Source organism: Haemaphysalis longicornis, unplaced genomic scaffold (assembly GCF_048455015.1).
Source record: "Haemaphysalis longicornis isolate Haplotype H1 unplaced genomic scaffold, Haemaphysalis longicornis Haplotype H1 scaffold_10, whole genome shotgun sequence".
In the NCBI taxonomy this organism is placed as follows: Eukaryota; Metazoa; Arthropoda; class Arachnida; order Ixodida; family Ixodidae; genus Haemaphysalis; species Haemaphysalis longicornis.
This window is the reverse complement of record NW_027526204.1, coordinates 156,041,287-156,059,829: the sequence shown is the minus strand read 5'-3', so window position 1 is coordinate 156,059,829 and position 18,543 is coordinate 156,041,287. Positions and strand designations below refer to the sequence as shown.

Below are 18,543 nucleotides of genomic sequence, written 5' to 3'. Positions count from 1 at the left end.
CTGCAAACGTCTGATGAAATGGACGCTAAACGACCGTTTTCAAAATGGGCCAACCCCGGAATGACGCCAGCTGAATCTGTGCCGGGTGCTTTTGACGTGGTCTGGCCACCCTAGAAAGCGTCGGTTCTTCTCTGTGCTGCTGGGCCGCCCGTTTCACACGCAGACTCTGAGGGCAGAGGAGGAAGAGGCAGAAGCACCGCCATGCCGTATTGCAGCATCTTTGAGGAGCAGTAAATGTTCTGTTGCATGTCTGTGCACACGAGATGGCTCGTGGCCTCCAAAAGTGGTGGAACCCTCGTCTCTGACGGTTGGGCAGGTGTCGAGGGTCTCAAGGGGCTGCTCCTTCAATGTCCAGGCCCAACCTGTACTCACCATGCGAGGTTGCACCAATGGGGAGTTGTAGCAGAGCGGAGAAGCGGTCCCGGTACGGTGCCCAGCACATGCGCGGGTGTGCCGGGCACCGTACCGGGATCAGTTCTCCGCTCTGTCTGATATTGTGAATATTCCCTCAGGCAGAGGAGAGAGACGCAACGACGAGGGGTACTCTTCTTTGTGCAGCTGTTTGATGCGGACACCCTGGAGCACCTGAAGACCTACAAGACCGAGCGACCGGTCAACTCGGCCGCCATCTCCCCCATCCGGGAGCATGTGAGTGGATTTGCACCCTCCCCAGTGCTGCGTGTGGCACGACCCGTGGGGACATCGGTCACTGCAGTCGCGTTCCATCTTCTCCCACTGGAAGCCAAAATTAACGGTTGTGGCATTTTCTCTCGCTCGTCCCGCATAAAGCTCCTAAGCAATCCTTGACAAGTATTGTATTTACTCGCGTAATGAACCCCCTCCATGGGTGGAAGCGCTGCGCCTTTTGCGCCACGCTGTGCCAGTCCGCTTTCCTGCGCCACTCTGTTGGAGCAAGGTGCTGCACAGTCTGAGGTACCTGTGAGATTTATGTCCAATGGGGAGGGACTCGTTCGTTCAGCTGTCCTTCACCATGTGGAGTGCTCTAAATGACTGGTGCTCTGGGTCACCTGTCACGATTTCCTGTCTCCAAGTGGCAGTGCGCTTTCCTGGGACTTGGGAATGAACTTGGGCTGCGGGCAATGCACAAGCTTTGCCCAGAAATGCAGCTGCACCACACAGTGCACTGCACCGTGGAGCATGCGTCGTCACCAGCAGTCGCTGCAGTCTTCCCGCTTACTGTCAAAAGCAAATAATAAAATAGTTTTACTGTTCAGTCGGGCCGCGGCCATTTTGTCTTATCACGAGTGCACTGGCCATTCCCAAGGACAAAAATGTAGCTGCCATCCCGTATATGCATCGCATATCGCACAACCTTAAAAGCATGGGTGGAAGGGCTGGCGTGAAAGTTGTCATGTCGGCCCCTGATAAACTGTCCAGGCTCTGCAGCCAAACGTGCCATGTCAGGAAGGAAAAAAGCAGATGCCTCGTCAATCACCAAAACCAGTACGTGCGCTGCACAGAAGGGGTGGTCCACAAGTTGCCGCTTACTTGCAAAAAAGCATACGTTGGGCAGACTGGACGGTGCCTCAGCACTCGCCTACGGGAACACTGCAACAAGGCACGCAAAGCAAAGATGGCGGTTTGGCCATCCATTGCCAAAAGTGCGACAAGTGCGAGCCTATGTACGATGCGTGCTCCGTCATTTTTCGAGGCGCGGATCAGCGCACGCGAGAGATTGTTGAGGCCGCGGAAATGCAGCGGATAGGTGACTGCGTCAGTTCGACATCCATATCTTTGAGTTCGAAGGAGCTGGCCTTCTTGGATAAACATTTATCACACGCGCGCGTGCCTGACGAGTGCGTGGGGGGACGTGCAGTGATGTGATAAACTTCATAGTCATTTGAGCGTGCTGTGATTCTTTTCTATTTATATGTCCCGTGGCTGTTATTAAAATTCAGTTGTAAGTAGCGCTCGTCCTTGTACCCCTCGTCCTGTGTGTTCTCTCTACTGCGCTCAACAAAGTTATAATGGATTGCCAACTCGCTCGTACCCACACATTGTTAATCCGAAGGTTACATGCCGCAATGCCGTGTACAACAAGATTGGATAGCAGGCGTGGTCCTCGCACAAGGGATTGGGGAGGTTCTGTTAAGCTAGCAGCTATGTGGTTGGTGCGTCTTGCCGTACAGCGGTGCTTTGCCCCCCCCCTCCCCTCTCATTCTCCCTCCGTTGAGCCCCTTGTGTACACTTTTGAGAAACACTGGTATGCTCGTTACGTGGATAAAAACAGTTCAGTTGCACGGTATTTTCTTGCATAGGTAGAAGCATGCATTGCTTGGTGATCACAACGGGTAATACGCTAGGGTATTTTTTCCTCATGTTTTGAGAACATCACCGTTTAGTGTCAATTTCTCTGGATGGAATCTAGTTGTGCGATGCGTCAAATTATCTCGTTCCCTCTCTATTTCTTTTTCTCTAGTTTCACTTGGTTTTTTCCTTAGTGTGCAGTCTCCTTTGGGGTAGAGGGAAGGTAAACTTTCAGCAGCCAAGGTTCTTCAAAATGGGCCACTTTGCCCAGCTCTCGTCTTCTCTGTGCTATTTGTGATGACTAAGATGGTACGTATCGTAACATTTCTTTTATTTGCCTGAATGCAGCTATTCAGAGCATAGCTTATCTCTAGTTTTCTCCTAGTTATTGTTCTGTCAGCTGTTATGTTTTAATTATGGCACCATATATTTTCTAACTCATTGGAAAAGTGGTCCGATCAGTATTGATCAACTGTTTAGCCGAATTTTTGTTTTCTTTGTGTGTGTTCGCAAGAAATAAAAAATTGCAAGTAAATTATCTTTGACTCTAGAAATCTGCTCCAAAACAGGCTTGCACGGCTCAAAAACTCGTCTTTGGTGCTCCAAAACTCCCTCTTTATTGCTCTAAAGCTGCTACAAAGCAGCAATATTTCTGCTCCCTGAGCTGCTCTGAAAGGCTGAAGCCTGCTTTCACCCTTGCCACTTTTCTTCTTGAGGATATGCTTTCTTGTTTATTTCTCGCAGACACGCATTGTGCACATGTCTTTCTCACAAGCAGACCGAGAAATTGTTGTGGTTTTCACGATAAGCAGAGAAGGGAAAGGTGCATCAGTGCACCGTCGCTGTCCGCAAAGGAAATCGGTGGGGGTGGGCGAATAGTGAATTTGAAGCAAATAGTTTGAATAGCGCACACCACAAATTACAAAGAGAAATGGGCGAATTGTGACCAGATTAGGAATGAGAAGCTGGGCACAGCATTTTGTGCAGCTACAGTGGAACCCCGTGCACACATTTTTCCCCGGACCGGGAAAACAAGGCGTTACAACCAGGAAAACGCAGCAGTGAGGAAGCTTTCCAAAATGCACGAAAACAGTGCAGCTTTGACTTGCAGCCATGTAGTTCTGCAACTTTGGCTTTCGAACCTTAAAAACTCGACAATGTAGGATGGCTGCTTTTTACGATTGCTAGAGAACACAGTGCGTGGCAATGCAAGGTCCCTAGCGATGTCGACTCTTCCTTCAAGAAAAAGAGCTCCAAAAACCTTGACAGAAAAAACAAAGAACGACGAGACAGATGCACTTCATTTTTTCTGTCGTGGTTGTTAGCGCTCGTTTTCTTGAAGCAATATGCACCAAATAGCCCAACAGCATATTTTACAGAAGTGTCAACTCTCTTCCGCGTTGGTAGCTTGTCTGCTGCGTTTAGTACGTCAAGCTTTTCCTGAAGGGAAAACGGCACCTGTTTTCACGATGCCATCAAGGCACGAAAAAGTTGCGTTTGCAAGTTGAGCGGTGTTCTCAAAGCTTGAAGCGCGCGATGACCACGAGAGTGCATGCTATTCTTGTGGTGGTGCTTTTATGGCAAACACGCACCTCAGGCATTCTGAAGTGAAACTTCCGTTGCAAGTGCAGTGATGATGGTGTTAGCATTGACAGAGTGCCATAGGGCCATCTAGTGGTGACGAATTGCACCCGTATGTGGCTTCATGCAGTCAGATCCATAGCCAAGCCTGGCCAAGGCTCGTGAAACGGCGAAAAGCAAAAACGCCCGTGTGTTGGAGATTTCGGCGCACGTTAACGATCCCCTGGTGGTCAAAATTAGTCCGGAGCCCTTCACTCTGGTGCCCCTCATCGGCTGTGTAGCGTTGGCACGTCAAACCCCACAACCAATCAATCAGTAACAATTGTGCGCTTGTGGAGCGACACGTGCTGAACACAAAACAAACCTTCTTCCATGTAGCACCATGGAAGCTCTGCGGCGTGCGCACAAGGCACCAGGCGCACTCCGCACTCCATCCCTGCTCTGCGCCATTGTGCTCCGGGGTTTCGTGGTGCGGCTGCGTTCCGACCTTTCTTTGGGCTCCTGGTGTGCCAGTGCATGAGCTGCACAGCGGGTGTTAAACTGAACACAGTGGAGCACGCGTTGAAGCACGGAGATCGCACAGCAGTGTGTGTACGCTACTGGCGAGAACAGGGATGGCCATGCATTTTTTGGGCCCGGTGTGGGAAAAGAGGTTTTGGAGTGCCTTGACGACGGACGGGAAGCCGCAAGCGACTCGAGTGAGGAGGACAGCTCCGATGGCGAGTAGCTGGTTGTGAATAAAAAAGAAACTTGGTTGCGTAATTACCTACGTGTTTTTACTAGAACGGTAAGGTCGTGACAGTGGCATCTTTATTGTATAAAATTTCAATTTCTAAAAATCTGTTGCAACCTTTTCCCCACATGCTAGACCCAAAATTCGTGGCAAATTTTCTGGGGGAAAAAAAAAGTGGGTTCATTACGCCAGTAAATATGGTAAATCTTTTTGGAACCCCATTTTTATAATAACTAGCCATATTTAAATAATCTTTCATAATAAAATAAACCCCTAGGCAACATGCCAAAGACAAGTGGAACGTGCCCCCCCCCCCGGTGCATGACGGAACGCTCGCTGTAGCACGGCTCCCCTAGACGGTGACGCCAGACTGTCTCCCCCGAGTGTGCATCGGTGTAGAGCTCTGTGGCACGGCCGACGCTGAGTGCCTGCTGCCCGGTGACAGGTGGTGCTGGGTGGTGGCCAGGAGGCCATGGACGTGACCACGTCGTCGGTGAAGGCGGGCAAGTTCGACGCGCGCTTCTTCCACCTCATCTTTGAGGACGAGTTCGGCAAGGTCAAGGACCACTTCGGGCCCATCAACAGCGTCGCTTTCCACCCCGATGGCAAGAGGTGCGTGCATTTACGCTGTCCTGTCCAGTTCTCCTTCTTTTGTCCTTTAGAGAGAGGACTCCTGCAGCGCTCTTCTTTGAGGTATTTTTCGGCCGTCGCATCTTACGAATGCAAGCAAATTGAACGTTGCTCTTTTTCTCGAATACAGTCTAGTCCACTTATAACAATATCCAAGTGCCATCGTTATAACCGATAATTGTTACAAGCGGGTTGCACAAAAAAACCCCACAAAACAGAGATCAAGACATTTTATTCTCATGCAGGTAAGGTCGTACTACTACTAATTTGCAGAAAAGAAGCTATAGTGAGTGGGCTTTGTTTGCTTCACGCGAAGCTGACGAACATCTTTTTTCAAGCGCATCTATGGGTGAGCAAAAAAAAAAAGAAGGTCCTTGGTGGAAACAAAGTCCCTGAGGGGCTCCTGCGAACACCCTATCCGAGCATCACTGTCAGCGCTGTCCGCAGCATGTACCTGGGCAGTGATCGCCTCTTCAGCGAGGCACTCGCATGTTTCCAAAACATCCCTTCCACAAAAAAAGGGGGGCAGCTGAAGAGGCAGTTAGTCCAATTCAATGCGGTGCACACGTGACGTAAGCGAAGTTCGCAAACAGGTGTGGGGACGATGCCAAAGTGGCGCGCCAGGAAGGAAACCCCCTCCCCTCGCTTCCTCGTAAGCAGTACAGTCGGCTCCTTTTCTGAGGGGTGGACGGGATGCGAGGCACACTGTGGCTCGCAGCGCCCGGCGTGGAGAGCCGGCAGCAGCTCGAATTGTCTGTGCGCTCTGTAACCGGGTTCAATTGTTATATCCGATATCGCAGCAATTAGAAGTAGAAGGCAAATAGGTATCGCAGCAAGCAGCTAGTAGGAGGCGGAGACGCGTGCCGGTCGCTGTGGTGATGTGTGTTGCTAGGAGGCTTCTTTTCTGAACTCTTCAAGCTGGTGCACTAACCACTTGGCCATTTCAGCAACGTGGGGAGAGCAACAATGCGTGAGTGTTAACGAATATCTGGGTGCGCATAAACTTTGACATTTTTGAGAATTTATGGCAGTGATAACATTTTTTATCACGAACTGATCTTGCACATTGGCCCCGTCGTGCTAACACTACAAGAAATATAGCCGTAAACTCGTATAGCCGTTCTGGCCGTTTAACTCGTAAAAGCTGTAGCAGGCATTCGTTGAAAAGTTTAGCTGTCAATTTCTTCGCTTGGCACTGGAAACACCCGCAGACGTGGCTGATGCGCCATGGACATGGCGCGGCTTTGGCTTCTGCACCCGCAGGCCGAAAAAAAAAAAAAAAAAAACACCGGCGTGCGTTGTCGGTTCTGTTTCAACTCTATTCTCGACGGTTGCGTCAACAGAGATGTTATTAATCGCACTCACATTGGACTCGAGGCAATACTTTGCATTCGGCGGGGTAGAGTTGTTAACGTGCAACACAGTCATGTGCTTGGCACGGACAAGTACCGGCATCCCGCGGAGCCCAACGTAACGAGTGATGGCGCACTCACACGGTTGCCTGCATGCGCGCCTCACCAGTGGATACAAGCCATAGCACAAACATGATCTCCCCGACGCGGGCCAAATTAGTCATTAAAGGAATGCACCCCTAAATTACAGTTTTCCGACAGTCTTGGTGTCTTGGTAATAGTTTTATGACAAAAATAGCTTGGTTGTATTTGTTTCATAGCAGCCGATTGCTGCATGAGGAAAAAGGTTTGATTGTTTTTCTGTGAACGGGACAGCGCTTTCCAATGTGAAAGCACGGCCCCAAATGGCGAGACGCTCAAGGCGAATTGAAAACCCCGAAGCTGCTGTCCGCTTTGCGATGGTTGCTGACTACACCACTTCTGGCGTCGACACTGATCTTGGGTGAGGATAGACATTGTCGTGTGGAACACAGACGGACGATATGGCATGCATTCTAGCGAAGCGTGGTGACGCCAGGCGGTGCAGAGAGCAGTTCTAGCGGTTCGTCGCAACAAGGCTTAAAAGGGCACATCAGCGCTTAAAGCGGCCAGTAGGGTTACTACCTGTGGTTAAGTTTTCATGCTACCTGTAGGGAGTAAATACGACGTAAAGCATTACTTGGGGTCATTTGGTCGATAAAACGGCATATACCGTGGAGCCCCACTGATGCTTCTTCCCCCGGATCGCCGCAGTCCCGGCAAACTCTCCACAGAAGCGGTGCATTAAAAACCCCGAATGTGCAGTGCTCAGGTGCACCTCTTGTGACGGGCCCTGGCGGGGCTGAACCAGACTCATTGCATGTGTGAAAATGAGCGTTGTCACCTGCGCACTGCACCTGTGGCCTTTCACAGATCTCCAAAAGACTTGGGCTAAGCCACGGAGCAAGAATAAAATAGGAGGGGAATCTGGGCTTCCTGGGGCAGCCTGATAACGTCAAAAGCACTTGGCGAACGTCAAGTTTCCGGCATCTGGCGGCAAGCGAAGGAAGTGCGCGGTCATTGTGTTCGTGTTCGCCCAGTGCAACCCGGCCGCGGCATCGCGTAGGTGTTTCGCTGGGCCGCCGAAACAATCCGTGGCCGAAGCGAGACTGTGTGCGCTCTTCTGCGCTTCCGTTGGCTGATGATCCCGCCTTCGCGATTTATTTTCTGCCAAATTAACCGGCCGGTACGTGCGAATAAAAGGGGCATTTTTTTTTAATGCGTAAGCAATCTTGCGCGAGCAGCAAGCCCAAAATACAAACCTGTAAACGCAAAAGAATGTAAAACCTGTAAACGCACGGCCTTATCTCGCATGCGATGCACTCGAAGCGAGTTGAGTGCACCGGCCAATTTATTGGTTATGCAATAGTGCACTGAAAAGTGCCAGCATCACCGACGTTGCGGGACGGATGTCGCGCGCAAGCGCACGCGTGCGGTGCGTCTGAGATAAACGCGCGTTCCGTCCCCGCGTCGCGCAGCAGCTCGAGCGCATAGCTATCACGCCTTGTGGCGAATGCTGCAAACAACAGTACTGCTTTTAATACATTCAACCAGGTGCCGCTGTCAAATTGTTTGCCGCCGCAGCTGCGGAGCTCCGTAGGTCACCGTAGTTATCATTGTGACATTATCTGGTCGCTCGATCGCGCCAGCCGCAATGGGCGTTTCCTCTCCTATATATTCTTGCTCCGTGGGTTAAGCTGACTCATACTGTCCGGCTCAATCATTACAACCAACAGTGAAGAAAAATGCACTGCAACGCTGATGGTGCTACGACTATTCATTGTTATAACTGGTATTGTGCAACGAAGGTGCGGTGAAGGATGGTCTCATTGTACAGCACCTGCAAATAAGAAAGCTGGTTGTGGCTATGCCGCAAGTACTGCACTAGCGTTAGCAGTCGAATGCACATCAGTTGTAGATCAGCTGGGACGTGCAAAGTGTTGGACAGTACCGTAAAAACCCGCGTATAGCCCGGGGTTTCTTTCTAAATTTTAGGGTGCGAAATTTCGTCCCCGTACTATATGTGGATCCCAAAAATTTTCGGCCCGAATTCACAGTTTTGGTTTCGGTTTCGGCAGTGGGCGGTGCTATCATCATCATCAGGTGTCTGCGCACTTCTGCGTTAGGTGGCGTTAGTCCTAGAGACCTACAGTTACAGGCGTGCAACAGTGGCCATTGCAGTCACTTGGTGCACATCACGACGGCTACGATTTTACTTCTGTGATTTTACGCCACGTCAGGACCGCGCAGGCAGTACTCGGCTGCCTTTAAATTAAAGAAAAGTTACTTCTGCTGCCGAAACCATCGGCAACTGTGCTGCGGAGCGGCAGTTCGGCATGAACGAGCGGAGCATTTGCGGTTGGAGGAAGCAGAAGGAAGCCCTTTTTGCATGCAGCGGCCAGAGAAAAAGTTTCCGGGGACCAAAAAATGGAGCGTTTCCTGACGTGGAACGAGAACTGACGGACTTTGTTTGGGAGCAACGAGATGCACATCTCGCTGTGAACATCGAGCTGCTGCAAGTGAAGGCTAGGGAGATCGCTCGAGACAAGGGCATTCAGTGGGCGGACCTCAAGGCAAGCAAGCATTGGGTGCCTCGCTTCATGCGCCGCGCTGGGTTCTCCCTACGTCGGCGTACGTTGGTCTCGCAGAAGCTGCCAGAGAGCTACGAAGAGCTGCTTGTGGCCTTTCAGAAGCATTGCGAAAGGCAGTCCCCTTTCAGCTGGACCAGATGGGCAACGCTGACCAGACGCCGGTGTACCTCGATGTGCCCTCGGCTCTAACGGTGCATCAAAAAGGCTCCAGGCAAGTTACCGTGCGATCAACTGGGAACGCAGGTAACGGTAATGCTGTCCTGCACGGCAGACGGCTGCCACCCTACGTGGTGTTTAAACGAAAGACGCTGCTGAAGGGGGAGACGTCCGCTGCCAGGACAAGGGGTGGATGGACGAATTCCTAGTGCTGGACTGGATCAAGTCCGTGTGGTGTCGACGGCCCGGAGCACTGCTGGGGCTCCCATCGCGTTTCGGTAGCTGCAGCCACTTGACGTGTGCCTGAATGAGCCATTTGAGGACCACATCAGGAGAGCCACAGGTGAGCCCTGCCGGACGGCCGAAACGGGCCTCGCCAGCTCTGCTCTGCTCATGGATCGCCGAGGCGTGGGCCTGCATTCCCGAGCCGCTCGTTAGTCGTGCCTTCAAAAAGGGCTCCATCTCAGGATGAGGTGCTGTGGGAGGACGTTTCCGACAAGGGAGCTTCGGAAGGGAGTGCGTCAGATGAGGGCGACGCATAATCAAGTGTGTAAATAAGTGCATTTTTCTGTTTTCCTCGAAGTATATTCGCGTGAAAACGTTTTTTCTCGCGTTTGCTATCCCCGAATTGCACCTCAGACTATATGCGGGTCCGAACTATACGCGGGTTTTTACGGTAGGTTCCGTTGGACACCCTTTATTGCGGAGGTACGGGAAAACGCTACTTCATTCGAAGTTTGGCGTCACCTATACTCACCTGTTTTCACTTTACAGCCTGAGGTCATCAAGCGTGGCTGGGGCATTCCGTGAAGGGGGAGACGAGCTAGAGGGGGCGAACATGTATCGTTGAAATTTGAGCGCAAACTAGAAGCACGGACAAGAAAAGAGAATGACACCGGTGCTTACTGTCAACTGAAGAGTTTATGTTCACAGGAAACGTATAATATACACCCTCAGAGCCCCACAAACGGGCGCGTAGGTGGGAGAGACCAAAACGGTCCTCACCCTCGTATCTGTCCTCTTTCCTTAAGGACTGACACGACCCAAGCCCCTTGTGTGGATGTGGAATGCTTCGGCATGTTCTCTTGTTGTGCGCCATCACGGGGCTTGAAGCGCACTTCGGTGCCGTAGAAGCATGGTTCACAGCCACATTCGGAACAGTGCGAGGCCAAATGAGTACAAAGCTTTCCTTTCACAGAATGGCGAACATTAAAGGAGCCCTGAAAGAGGCTTCACCGATACGTAGGTGTTAACATTTTCAAATAAATCAATGTCCTAGTAATGACCTCCTTCAAGAATTTTGTTACAGCAGTGAGTATTAGTGGAGTTGGTGCAAATCAAAACAGCACGTTTTTGCCCGCGCCGTGATTCTCCCTTGTTTCGTTCCCCTCCTCGCACCGCGCAGCCGTGACTGCCCACGATGCCTCACCACCTCTCAGGGATGTCTGCTAGGACATCCGGTGGCAGGCGTCGTCTGCTGCTGCGATATTCGGCGCCGCAGCATCGCAGTTTCGAACCAGATAGTTCGAATAGATGAGGTCCTAAAACATTAATCGTTTCATTAGTCGGGCAAGCATAATTTCTTCAAACTGTTTATTTCGAGTGTTTATGTGTTCTTGTGCAAAAACAGCGGCCATTCAACGCCCTTGGTGAGCATGTGCTCCCTCCTGCAACTGACCATTGCTCCAGCTGCAGAGAAGCGTTGCTCAGTTCTGGTCTGGGCAGGAGGAAAGCAGGACTGGGTGCAGCTGGGCTCTCTCTGTGCTCCACCAGGCCAGAGCTTCCAAGAGCGAGAAAGAAGATTGGCTTTCAAATGGTTGGCTACGACATGTGCAGCAGAACAGCCAGACTTTCGATTCGTTTCAGAAGGGAAGTTCTGGAATGCACACCACACGGCAGAGTCTTCTGGCATCTCGGGCAGACACGCTTGGACCGTCAGCGGGCTGGTGGTGTTCTGCAAACTCTTTGGCTGCAGTAGACGTCAAGCCCACTGTTTTGCAGATGGAGCAGGCATCTTGATGTTGGGAAACCTTGTCTTGATACTTTTCAAGAGGCCCAAAGCAACCAGGCTCGTGTGAATGCTGAGAAAGGACAACTCCCACGCATTACAGGAGAGGGATGACCCGAGACAGAGTCGGGCAGCCGTCACCCGGCAGTGCTGCTAGGAGCTTTCACTCAGATGTGGTTGGGCTCTCCACAGCGTCAGACTCTGACGGCTCAAGAAGCTTCAGCAGTGCGGCCATCGTAGCGTGCTCACTGCACCAGCGTTTGGTAACGCCCTGCACACCTTGAGGGGATCCAGCTGCATTTCTCCCAGGATTTCGAGAAGGCGTGCTTGGGCGCTCCTCGTGTACCAGCTGACGATGCTCCTGCACTTTGCACATAGCTGCGAGAGTTTTTCTGCATTTCGTTTCAGGTCAGTTGTGTCCCAAGCATAAAACACCTTACCAGGTCGACCGAGACCATGTAGAGTGGAACTTGGGCTGGGATGTCCCATTCTTCGAGGGTGCTTTCAATGAAGAGTGGCAAGTTTCCAACAGTGTGAGATTTCGGCACAGGCGTGGGCGTGCACGTGCTGCATGAACCCTTTGTCCATGACGCGGCGACTATTATGCACGCAACTGTCATTGGCACGCGAGGTCCAACTATCAGTCGTGAGCTATGCGGCCTCGATTCCACCTTTGAAAATCTTGGCAAGATTGCTTTTCACCTCCTCCTTTCCAGCTTTGTAGAGTTCCGCCGGGACAATCAGTCCAGAAAATGCCGTGCGGGATGGCGCTGTATAGTCTGGCATGGTGAAAATGCCTACCTCGGCTGGTGAACTGGACAACCATTTTCGCCATCGCTTTAGCTTGGGGTGCCTGCATCCTAGGACTTTTGGCCGCCCGCGGTTGCATGCTCGGTGTAATTTTGCTCACGTCCTTGGCCTGCGCTGATCTTTCGGCTGCTTGACGCTGGTCTTGAGATGTCTGGAGGCCTGTTTACGTGCATCGCAAGAGTTGTCGTCGTAGGGACAGGCTTGCATTTCAGATAACGAGCCTCGCTGCCCGGGGTATTTCCATGAAGGGCGGATTTCCGATCCTTGCAGTGCTGGCCATAATGTAGCAAGACGAACGCCGACACTAACGATACTGTATCTGCTTGAGGCACCTCTTCCACTTTTGGCTAAACACGTATGCCCATGCACTGCAGTGTGGTTGTGTCCACCTAGAGAAAATGGCACTTGTTTCGTAGGGGTTACTTGGCTTGACTTGATGGTTTGTCGGCAACATTGATGACGCCTCGATGTGGCTGCCCCCGTGGTAGAGTAGCATCGGCAAGTGGGTAAAAAAAGCGTTAAATTAACCTCCAGCAACGTTATCCACATTTACCGAATACCGTATTTACTCACATACCGTAATTACCCGATTCTAACCCGCACTTTTTTTCCGGAAAAATAGGCCGAAAAATCGCATGTGCGTTAGAATCGGATACGAAACCGAAACTGCCGAAACAACGAAAATTTCGTCCCGCCCATCGCCATCGCCATCTCAAGATGGTGCCAAAGCCTTTAGCAACGATTTTTTGGACGCAGGAAGCATAGGCACCAAGGCTTTTCTATCGGCGTTCACACAAACCGTCAAATCGTTCCACTTGCGCGCTTGATAACAGAAATGGCAGCAGCGCCTCTCACGCGTTCAAAAGGAGCGGTCGGCTGAAGCGTGCGCCTCTGGAGAAGCTCGCAGGATGGGCGTGCGAGGATTGGGCCACGATCCCATCGATCATGGTTGAACGTCCGTTATGAAATGTGGCATCGCGAACGCGCTGGACGGCACCAAGGACGAGATGTTGTGGTCAGCAAAGAGCGAAGAGGAGTGAGATGAGTGAGATTACTTCGAGAAATAAATCGCTCGTTTCTCTCGCATTCAGCCCCAACCACATGGAGCGATTTTGCAAGCGACTTGGGGAGCGACGCGACTAGCGACGAACTACTTTTTGCTGCGGACCAAGTCGCTCATCGAATCGCCCGGTTCTGGGTCGCCAGAAACAGTCGCTCGCCTCCCGGAAGTGGCCTCAGCGACTAGCCAATAGGAGAGCCCCTACGTAAGCACGCAACCTCCGGTTTTGGAAGAGAACGGGGGGAAGACTTTGCAAATCCACGCAGACGGCGTTTGCGGTGCAGCGGAAAAGAAAGATTCGCGTGGCAAAGCTTGTGTACACGCTGAAACAGGAGTAAGAAGGCTCCCGCACACACTGGGTGAGACCCGTGTGCATGGAGGAAAGAAAAGGTTAGGAGAGGCCCTGACGTCACATTTGTGAAGCCGAGTCCCGCCATGACTTGAGCCCTCTGAGCCATAGAGATAATATACTGACTCTAGAGGGAAAGCGCGCCGCTGAGCCAATGCATTGGAACCGTACGACACATAGTGGCAGACATGATACAACGATTTGAAGGTTGCCAGCTGAGTTTTTGCTTACTAAAAACGGCGAAAGCGATGGGTTGTAATCTGGCAACAGGCTACTGTGACGTTTCCGCGTCCGGCTAGCGAAGCATGCCGGGATTAATTGTAACATGGCGGACCGCTGGCCAGGCGGATTTTGTGTAGGCGGCGTCGACAGCATTGCGTGGTTTATCTCCTGTGGTAGGTAACCGACGTGTTTGCGGTTTAGTGTGTGACTTATATGTACTGAGACTATATGAGCAAGATGTGGCAACGCTCACGCAACACTTGCGCGCAAGCTCGAATGCGACTGATCGCATGCGCGAGGACGTCAAGGAATCAGCTGATCCGTACTGGGGCGCACAGAAAAAATGAATCTCCGTCATGATCTCCGTGCATTTTTGCGCTGTGGTGCTTTGTTTGCCATTCTGTGACATCTTGCGAGTCGCTCGATGATTTTCAAATGAAGTGAAGTGAAGAACTGTGGCTTTGTAGCTTAATGTAAAACCTTTGTTGACACACACAAAAAAAGAAAAACGTTATCGCATGGGCCAACGCTGATATTGCCGGTGAGTAGCGGCCCTTTGAAGCACAGGAACGAAAGAGCGCGGTCGATCGCAGGCCAATGGAGTGGCAGAATGCATGCCAAGGGAGTATGCGAAATACAGTCTGCGGCGTGTCCCGTTTTCCTTTCCGTCTGTATTCGTCAAGTTCTAGCTGCTTTCCACCACTTCAAAGGGAAAGCTTGCGGGACTCAATGGGCAGTATTGAATGGGTAGTAATTTGCCGCACAGAGCGCGCGAGGAGACAACATTGACTTGTTGACTTGTTGTGATTGATTAAAAAAGAAACCGCATTTCGTTACCTCTTTTTTCGTTCTACCTTGGCGAACGTTTGCGCGAAAGTTCGAAGCACGAAGAGCTGTAAGAAGTTCCATGAATAAAACAATTGCAACCGAACAATTATAAAAGTTCCTTTTATTTCTCTTCCAACGAGAGCGATCGCTGGCTGCCACTCCGTAGCCTGTGGTGAACTTGCGGTAGTCAAGGTCAGATCGGAATCGCTGTTCCGGCGTCAGTTCAGGGGCAATAGACAGGGTGCTTAACGTGAAGAAGCGAATGAAAGCCTCGCAAGCGCCCGGGGAGGCACTTGCTCAGCGTGTGCATCCGAGTTGTACCAGTTGTACACGTTTTGCCCACACGCAGATCTGAGCTGGAGACTGCACACACACACTGCGCAGTCAGGCGCAAGGGCGCGAGGGCCTCGCCACTTCCTAGCACACTTACAGAAATCGAAACCAAAACTGAGCTACGCACTTACTTTTGGTTCGAAAATTAGAGCTTAATTACACTAAAAGTTTTTTGTAGAGCTAGTTTTAATTACTGCGGCAATTATTTGCAACTGTTTTGCTTCAGTTCTTTGTTTTAGTTAAATAATTAGCGAACAACCCTTTACAAAACTGAATACAATTGATCTGGCAACCATGGGAATTGTATCATGTAAGCACCCACGATTCGTACGGTCTCGGAGCTCGCTTTACCCCCCTGCACTGAGCCCAGCACTCTATCCCATCATCCTTTGCTATCTCCGGTTTGATTTGACTAACATGGCGTCGCCCTGCCCTCCCGCTTCGCAGCGAAAACAGCTTCGTCGCTAATTCCTCGGTGCGATGTCGTGTTCTAAGCTGTTGATTTCGCCTTCAATTTGCCCATTCTAACCCTCACCCAAAGTTTCAATCGAAAAACGGCCTTCGTTTTTGAAATAGAAGGACGATTTTCAGCTCTTAAGCCTGGCAAAGTAGCGTTTGTCGTCGTCATAGCAACAGGCTCACGGGATGGCGAACGCATACGAGTCAAGGCCGCCTCCGACGGCGGAGTTTTCAAACTGGCCTAATCTAGAAACGTTTGTCGTAGCGACTGTACTGGTTTGCAAGCGTAGCGAGGCAGCCACGTACCAAGCGCCTTAAAATTTTGTCCGTTCTATTTGCCCAAAATTGGCCACCGCAGTTGTAAACAAGTAAGCAACATTGTCCATGGGCTCAAGAAAAATGACGCCACTTCCTCCACACTTTTCGCAATGCATTGGGATGCTAGGGGCCTCTCCTGAGTTTCTTTCCTCCATGCCCGTGTGGGAAAAACGACGTCAAGAAAGCGAATTCTTCACGGCGTTCATGTTGGAGCCGAGAGCAGAAGGAAGAGCGTACGCTATCGCTAACCCAAACCAGTTTTAGAGATGCAGTAAAGTGCAAAAAGCAAGGTAGAAAGGCGTAATACTTTTCAGTCATGCTTTTTATGACAAATGAACAAAAAAATGTTTGCAAACAACCAGCGTACCAAGCGCGTGTGTGCGGCAGCATTGAAATCGCCATCCTCAGTCGCTCGAGCAGTCGCTGTCATGTGGTTGCCTCGGCGAGCGACTTCGGTTCGGCGACTGCAGATCCTAGTCGCGTCGCTCGTCGCGTCGCTGGAAAAATCGCTCCATGTGGTTAGCGCTTTCGTTTTTCTTGCTCACAAAGTACCGTGCGCGTTACAATCGGAGGTGCAAGTTTTTTTGTTTTTTTTTGCCTGGAAATTAGCGTGCGCGTTAGAATCGGGTAATTACGGTAATCCTCGCACTTTTTTTTCGAAAAAGTCAGTGCGAAGATAGGGGTGCGAGAATTCAGCGTAGAAAAAAAAAAAATCCCGTGCACAGTGTTGCCAATTTGCCTTCTGCCAGTCCCGCTAAATGTAGCGATCGTTTTTTGTATATGTAAGCTCAGTGTTGCCAACAGCAGCTATTTCTTTTTATTTTATTATTTACAACGTAAACAGCAGTCTCCCGTCGATCAGCGATCATGAAATTGCCGCCTTTGCTTTCTGGCGCGCGCCCTATCTCGTCGTCGTCATGTGCGTGCCCTACTCCAGTAACGCACGTTGAAGTCGGTGACGCCGAAGTGCCTGCCTGCGGTGCGGTTGCCGTGTTCGAACGCGTACTCTATCGCTTTCAATTTGAAAGCGGCAGTGTACCTGGCGTTCTTCCCCATGGCGAAGCGGCACCAGGCACAAAACAAAGCGATCAAAAAGTTCTCAAATGGCAGCGAGCTATCCACCACTGACGCGAGTGACTCACTGACTGCTGCTGCTCAACGACAGCGACACGACGACACGACAGCGGGCTGCGCGAACGCCGTCTATAACGCCGTCTATGCGCGAACGCCGTTATAGTTGCGCACACGCGAAACCGGCTCAAGGACAGTGTGAGTAGCGTGTTAGGGCGCCTGTTAGGGAGTAGCCATGCAGGTTGTTAGGGTGCCTGGATGGCCTTGGATACACAGCGCTCTCCGCCGAACGGAGAGGCGGCGGGGGAGGGCGTGCGTTGGAGAGCGCGTGCACCATGCGGGTTTCGCGAGCAGGCAACTTTCGCCGCTGCAAAGTTGGGGGTGCGAGGATTATGCGAGGAACCAAAAAGTCCAAGTTTTGGTGGCTCACATTAGGGGTGCGAGGATTACGCGAGTGCGAGGATTACGCGAGTAATTACGGTACTTCAGTTTTTCAAATACCGATATTCGAATCAAAGTGAATTTTAAATAGCCTATTATTCGATATAATATTTTAAATAACCGAATATTCACACAAGCCTTATATATATAAGCGCAGGAAACAAAATATTTTAACATAAACACCTGAGAAAGTGGAGGGGAAACAGCCCCGCCGGTAGCGTAGTGGTCATCGCACCAGATGCGTATGCTGGAGGTCGTGGGTTCGGATCCCACCTGGCGGGCATTTTTTCTGCGGTTTCTTTGTCTTTCCAAATTCTTCATCTGTTTCAATGACCTACCGCACTCTCCCGTTTGCTTTCAAAGGCATTCTTGACTGCCAAACCTTCACAGCCAAGCCCGTCATTTCCCATTCTGATTCGATATATACATACAAACAATTGTGAGCTTATATGTCAGGCCGACATGTCCTGATGAGCAACCGCTGCTGCATACCTGCTTCTCCCATCATCACCTTCTGTCTCATCCTCCTCCCGTGGACATCTTCGCCATGGGGCATCCGGGCTCGCTGCACCGCACAGTAACATTCTTCTGAACCTATCCCTCAAGGGCTTCACAATATGAAGCCTTCTCATAATGAAACTTGTTGTATGTTGCACATAAAAGCATAGGGTATGTGCTCATGTTATAAAGTCAAATAGCAACTCCATTACTCCATGTATAGGTGATGAGGTTTCAGGCCACCACTGCATTGCCAGTGTAGTGCTGCTGCATTTTTATTCCAAGTGCGGGTGCATAGCCTGTTCCACTTTTTTGTCACTGCTGCTTGTGGGGCTCGCTTCGCTTGCTGCCAGAAGTGAATTTGCCTCTTGCCGAGTTTGGAGCTGACGCATTCTCCCCTGGTCCTTGTTTCTCATTGCAGCTACAGCAGCGGTGGTGAGGACGGTTACGTCCGGGTGCACTACTTCGATCCATCTTACTTCGAATTCCAGGTTGAGTTCTAAGCAAATAAAAAGATGAACACGCGTCAACTTTTGTGCTGCCTCTGTTGCAACGCAGTTCAAGAGACCTCCACACCGATGGGCTACGAGGACAGTGGTTAACGCTGAAAGTAAGCATTGCTGAAGGAGTACTGACACCGAATCAAAGAACCTTGAAATGGTATAGTAATCAGCTTCAGTGGTTTGTTGTAGAGAAGCCTTTCAGCAAGTTTTGCTGCCAGCCGGTGCCAGAAACATTGGAAATCAATTTTAATTGC

At 50.9% G+C, this 18,543-nt stretch overlaps 1 protein-coding gene across 1 annotated transcript in view; it reads left to right on the top strand.

The window, feature by feature from the left end:
* Positions 1–18,316, top strand: part of Eif3i (eukaryotic translation initiation factor 3 subunit i) — a 28,621-nt gene extending 10,305 nt beyond the window's left edge. The window contains exons 6-8 of the mRNA XM_077691402.1: positions 559–648; positions 5,028–5,194; positions 18,208–18,316. Coding sequence (XP_077547528.1) covers positions 559–648; positions 5,028–5,194; positions 18,208–18,289 — 339 coding nt within the window. The 3' untranslated portion in view covers positions 18,290–18,316. The remainder of the gene's footprint in view (positions 1–558; positions 649–5,027; positions 5,195–18,207) is intronic.
* Positions 18,317–18,543: the final 227 nt, after the last annotated feature.